At 46.6% G+C, this 6,459-nt stretch overlaps 1 protein-coding gene across 1 annotated transcript in view; it reads right to left on the minus strand.

Annotated features, from left to right (window-relative positions):
* Window positions 1–6,459, minus strand: part of LOC120029159 (pleckstrin homology domain-containing family G member 3-like) — a 28,570-nt gene that overhangs the window by 3,069 nt on the left and 19,042 nt on the right. The window contains exons 4-6 of the mRNA XM_038974463.1: window positions 4,280–4,346; window positions 2,656–2,702; window positions 760–910 (exon numbers count right to left, since the gene is read on the minus strand). Coding sequence (XP_038830391.1) covers window positions 760–910; window positions 2,656–2,702; window positions 4,280–4,346 — 265 coding nt within the window. The remainder of the gene's footprint in view (window positions 1–759; window positions 911–2,655; window positions 2,703–4,279; window positions 4,347–6,459) is intronic.

A 6,459-nucleotide genomic window follows, 5' to 3' on the forward strand; every position in this document is an offset into this window, starting at 1 on the left:
TGTGGATAATGAGTAGGATTTTGTGTTTTCACATGCAAAAGTGATTGCTTTTGATAAAAACGCTTCATCTGCCTTCCAAATGAAAACTAGTTTGAAAATTCAAACATATATTTTATGGAAAAGAGATGTATGTTTCTGGACGATGCACCATGCTGTCTTGTTGACAACATGATAGAACGGCATAGATTATTGTTCGATTTTGCCCGTTCATGTCACTGGCCAATGGGGCCACAGACCAGTGCACCGTTGCTCAGGTTAATATAACTCCCTCATTCGCACTGGTTTATCAACTTTGAAATGAGCTGATTCTCTTTCCATACTCCTTTCGACACACCCACTCGCCCATACCATATTGGGCTGCAGCTACCCATACTTAAGAATAACCACCACAGAGGTGGGCCTGGAGAGAGAACCCTAGGTCGTTTAACCCCATGTGTCCAAACACAGCTAGTTAAATGCCATGAGCTGTGAGTGTGCGTTTAAACATAGAATCCTTATCTCTATGCTTCATTTACTCGCTAGCTGAACCCTTGGTCTGCTGAGTATCACACACCAATAAAGGCAAGGAGTGCAGAGTAAGAAGCAGGATGATTTCTGATGATTTGGATTGAAGGGAAACAGTCTACAATGGGACCTGTACCTTTTCTCTGTGTACAATATAGAGGAGTTGTACATATTCTCTGAATAACTTTGACATTGATAGTATTGGATCAGTATCATCATATTGTCTCTCTGACCCAGTCCATGACCCATACTGACCTGCAACAGGAGGTGGTACTTGAGGATCCTCTGCACTGGCTTCAGCAGGTAGGTCTCCAGGGGCAGGGAGTGGCACAGGGTGGTCTGCCTCTCGTGGAAGAAGCCCACCAGGCTCTTGTTCTTCATGCAGTCCCTCAGAACAGCCACCGAGCTGGGGAAAGAGATCCAGGAGGAGTGGGGGTGGAGGTGGATGTTGGGGGTGGAAGAGGAGGGGGGGTCCACAGCAAGACTCATCAGTTGGCTCATCGCTATGCCAGACAGCACTTCATCTTATGGTGAAGCGTACAGTAATGTGTTCAGCGTATGCCTCCGGTCCCCCTTCAGAGGGGCCTCTTTTTGTCTGAACGCAACTTTTTACATCCACTAGAACATTCTGCTTCATTCGCCTTGCTGTCCGACTGTGATGTCTTTCTTAGGCAAAAGCTCTGATATCTGTTAACAGCATCTTTTCGGATGAGCTACGAACGTGGTCTTTTTAAGACATCAGTGGATGAATGCACACAGCTCAGGTACAGGGTCAGGGCACCGTCGAAGTCTCATAACAAATCTAATTCTGTTTCTGTTCTCTGTGACAGACACATGAAAGGCTGTTTATACAGAGCACATGTAGAACACCACATCTTCATGGTGACGGGCAGCGATCCAATGCTTTTCAAACATCTGCCAGTCAAATAGTAGTGGCCCGTGGGATTAGAACTGATGTGCCGTGAAAGATGCTGCTTCTAAAAGGCTCGTGATGTGTTTGTATTTTACACGCACAATATACTGTAAGTTATCCTGATTGAGCAGTGACCGCATCTTTACCGCGATCATTAAATCAGTCACTATAGTCTTTCATTGGATTCACCTAGTTTCACTTGTCTGTCCGACCACTGAGTAGTTCAAGCTAATCAAGACCCTGAGCACGGTTACATGCACACAATAATGTGATTATTGTGGATAGTCAGGTTAATATAATAGTTTGTTTAAAACGTTGACGTGCATTTCAAGAAGAATGATTTCCCTAATAATCCTGTTTACATGACACATCTGAAATCAGGCTAATGCACAAAATAGCTAATCAAAATACGTTCTACCACAGTGGCCATGTTATTTTTTGCAAAGACCTTTTGTATGTCAAAACTATTTACAAGATGCATACGTTCAGTTTTTCAGGACTCACTTCACTGCCGCATAAGAGGGAGGCCCCGCTACCCGGGGCTGGCACATGGACAGATCAAATACACCGCTAGAACGCTGATTAAGGTGTTTACATGTTCTAATCATTTGAAAGATTGCTCAGAAAATCAGGTGTTTTAATCGGCTTATGCTTACTTCGGTTTTGACCGCACTCCGATTAAGATCAGCAGAGTGAGGTGTTTACACGACTAATGCCATACTTGACCTACTGCCACAATCAGTTTAATATCGAATTATTACTGGTGCATGTAAATGTGCTCAATGTCCATAAAAGTCATTTTCCTTTCACTAATGTCTCTCCACAAAGGATGGTGATTACAACTTTACTCTTTCCCCCCCACCATCATATACAATTGTATACTTATTGAAATAACTCATGAAAATGTGTGTTTTGAACTTTACTTGTCCACTGTATTGAATTCATTCCATTCTCACCCCAGGTCACTTCACTATAGCTATCATTCAATGATCCAGGTCAAATGAGAGCCCCGAGGGCACATCAGTATTGCTGTGTGTGTGTGTGTGTGTGTGTGTGTGTGTGTGTGTGTGTGTGTGTGTGTGTGTGTGTGTGTGTGTGTGTGTGTGTGTGTGTGTGTGTGTGTGTTTGTGTGTCTGTCTGTCTGTCTGTCTGTCTGTCTGTCTGTCTGTCTGTCTGTCTGTCTGTCTGTCTGTCTGTCTGTGCATGTGTGCGCGTGCATGTGTGTTTGTGTGACTTACTTGGGGTAGTTCATACAGTACAGGGTATATATGTCGAAGGCTTCGCTCTAAACAAGAGGAAGAGAAACCAAAAAAAGATTACATTAGTGGGGAGAAGAGAGACAGGTGAGAAAGACCAGCCACACCGAGCGTTGGTCTCCATGTTCCCTCTGCCACAAATCACTGCCATCTGAGAGACCCCCTGTGATCATGTGACACCTCTCCTCACACGAGGGTCATTCTCCAGGTCTCACTCAGAAATAAACACTTTGTTTTTATCTCATAGCAAAACCCCATTCCCTGACTTATGTAAACATGTATTCTCATCCAAGAAACATCTCATCTAAACATCTCATCTAAACATTTCATCTAAGAAAGCAAAGGAATGAGAAAATAATTGCATTTTATATTTAAGTAGGTTTAGATAATGGTTCCGTGAGGTCAACTGAATGTTACATTCCAAAACAGTTGTGTATGTATGTATACTTGTCTTTACCACTCAGTCGTACATATGGCCAGCAGGTATAGGGTTTGAGATTCATAGCTTAGCAGATGGTGAATTGTTACAGGCTACAGCTGACTCCATGCATACCCAGTGTCTTACTGCACCTAAACTAAGAGCACGTACGGCCTCATTCCAAGCAGAAACGGTCACGTTTGAACTGCGTTTCCCACGTTCCACTCCGCGGTAGCGAGGGGCCGTTGTCCTCACACTGTTTAGAGAGGTTAGTCTAGCTCAGAGAAGCATCGCAAAACCCAGAATAACCTTGCCGGTAATGGATTAATCAAATGTACTCTGCATTTCCGCAGCCATCTATAATTGGCCACAACAGTAGCCCAATCAATAGCAGAGAACTATAGCGACCTGCTGGATAAGGGGGTTTGGGCGCCAAAGAGGAAAGTACAGGCTGGAGACTGGACTAAGAATAGGCACCCTTGGATCCTGGACCGCAAATGGGATTCTGGTTCTTGTGTCTTGGTCCGGCTTTGGCAGGGCCATACGTGTCCGTCTGCAGCCCCACATATGGAGGCATACCCTGGGAGTCAGGGACATAGACGCTGGCCATTCTCCCAGCCAACACAAAGGAGAGCCTGTTTCCCCAGGTTGGTTGGACCCTTCACTGTTCCTGTTTAGTCAGCGGTGGTTCAGTGTCATTACTCAGACGACTAGATTATAGCACCATGAGGGTGTGCAGACCCACTCAACTGTAGTGAGCACATGAGTTGAATGGTCACCGCCACCACCGCTTCAGAACCAGAACCAATCCAGACATCTCTCTGGTCACGGGCCTGCACACACTCACATAGCCCAAGTACAAACATTTCCTCTGACACACTGCCCAATGTCAGCGGCCCACTTCAAACAGCTGTGGTTCTCTATTTGGCCGAAAACAAAAGTTTGTTTCACACAATCTGCTTGCTTGATATTTTAACAGCGCTCTGCATCCAAAGAACAAAATAGCTACTGTATACAAGCACCATATTAGCCTACACAGCGAGCCAGTCTTAAGCCATGACCCAACAGGGGCTGGCTGTGACCAACCATTCGGGAAACACTGGTTGAGGTCATCGGAATACCCACCAAAAATGTGCAATGTGAATTTACTGGTTGTTTGTGCTTTATCATAGCAATGTGGTGACTCACCCTCTCAACAAAGCACTCAGCGATGGCTGCTGCATGAGGACTCCTCTCCAGGTCCTCCAGAAGCTCGCTGTGGGACAGACAGACAGACAGACAGACAGACAGACAGACAGACAGACAGACAGACAGACAGACAGACAGACAGACAGACAGACAGACAGACAGACAGACAGACAGACAGACAGACAGACAGACAGACAGACAGACAGACAGACAGACAGACAGGCAGACAGACAGACAGGCAGACAGACAGGCAGGCAGACAGACAGAGGTCAGTTATGGGCCATGAGAACACCACCAGAGGTCATGGAACTTGTCTACATTCCTGGGACTCATGCTCTACGAGTCAGTACACCAGCTCTCAGTCATGATAAAATATATCACTGTCAAATACCGTAACATCCATGTAACAACTACTCATAACACATAATGATGAGCACATAAACTGCTTTGTAAAATGGACAGCACAGATATTGCTTGGTAGACACTGTGCAGTGCTTATGAGTGCATGTGAGTTTGTCAAGGTCTAGGACAGTTCATGAGAACTGAGCAGCCCCATTTGTTTGGAGACTGTTATTCCGTCTCCACCGAGGCTCTTGGAGCTGGTGTTGAAGACGATCCTGGCAGGGATGGATCCCAAATCCCAACTCCATTTCCACAAAGGATTCATTTATGTCTCCCTTTCCGATCCTTCCAAACGATCTCCTAAATGCATGCAGATGGGACACATCTAGCCTTGGCTCTACATCAGCCAACCCCAACCAGAACCCCCTTCCAGCTGTCCCACTACCCGCCCCCCTCCCCACCCCTCCGCAACACCCGCACCTTACAAACACAGACCTGAATCAGACTGCCTTTAACAGGGGAGAGTGGGTGGGCGTTTGCTTTCAGGGGTCAAATAACCACGTACACCCGTTTCACCTTTGGTCCCGTGCCACGAGCTCACCCTAGCCTCTTCATCACCATGGACAGACGTCTTATGAAACACATACGCAACCTCGACTCCAGGACCCGGTAACTTTTGATTAACATCCTACTTCGTGAACGTCAGCGGAGGGAGAGAGCGGAGGGTCTCTCTTTTCAGTATCTGAATTAATCAAAATTATCGGTGAAAGATTTTCTTGGCGGGAGAGTGTGGAAAAGGTAAGGAATAGTCGTGAGGAGGGGAGATTTGAGGGAGTGGGGATAGTGATGGCGGTTTGACTTCTGACTCCGATTAGGAGAGGATGGAGGTTGATGTAGCTAATGTAATGGCCGTCTCTAGTGGTTACTGGGACATCTCAAAAGGGACAACTAGCCTCACATTCCTGGACAGCGAGCTGAAACTGAGGGTGTCGTTCGCTGCGGTCCCATCAGCCCGTATCTGAGGTTACACGACGTGATGAGCAGCCCAGCCGCACTCAGTTCATTAGCGAAGCCCAACTTCCCTGCATCTCTGAGAGGCCCAGGGCCGCCGGACTGGCCAGTCTCCCGGGATCCCCCCTCTTCCGAAGGAAAACAGAGAGGCGCTCTGTAAACACCCGGAGTTCGCCTTCATATGACCGGGGGGAAAAGTTCGGAGTGAAAGCGCAGCCCTCCATTCGCTCTCTCCTCCCTCGGAGACGAGGCTTGTTTCGTGGCTGCCCTCCGCGGTGAGAGGGCGTCATTAGGGTTTCGGGGGAAGCAGAGGGGAGTTATGGGTGGTTTTTATCAAATGGCCACAGAGCAGGGTGTCTCTGAGTGCCACTGGCCCTGACTGATGTGGGAATTCTGTTGTTGACAGACAAAGACAAAGAGAAAGAGGGAACAAAGAACATGCCACAATGGAGACATTTCCTCCATCTGCAAGAGCAAAGGGCTTTCAACAAGACTACATCTGCAGTGCTGCAGCATGTTTGCAAACTTGTATCCTCACGTTGGATTTAATTAAGGCTTGGCACTTACTAGAAGGGCCTGGTACTTTAAGACAAAAGCCCTGGAAAGTATTTGGCTGTCAGAACCTTGGACTTGAGTTATGCTTGTAACAACCCTACTAATTACTTTCCCAGCTTTTCATTTTGAAAACACTCCATCCATAGACTTCTAACAGAGATGCTCCATATTTGAGTTCTGAGAAAAAGTGGAGTTTTAAGTCAAGCCTACTGATTTTATCTCCTCACTGTATGTGTATTGTTCTTCCCTGTGAAATATGACACACGACAAGC

This window comes from Salvelinus namaycush, chromosome 34 (assembly GCF_016432855.1).
Source record: "Salvelinus namaycush isolate Seneca chromosome 34, SaNama_1.0, whole genome shotgun sequence".
NCBI classification, from domain to species: Eukaryota; Metazoa; Chordata; class Actinopteri; order Salmoniformes; family Salmonidae; genus Salvelinus; species Salvelinus namaycush.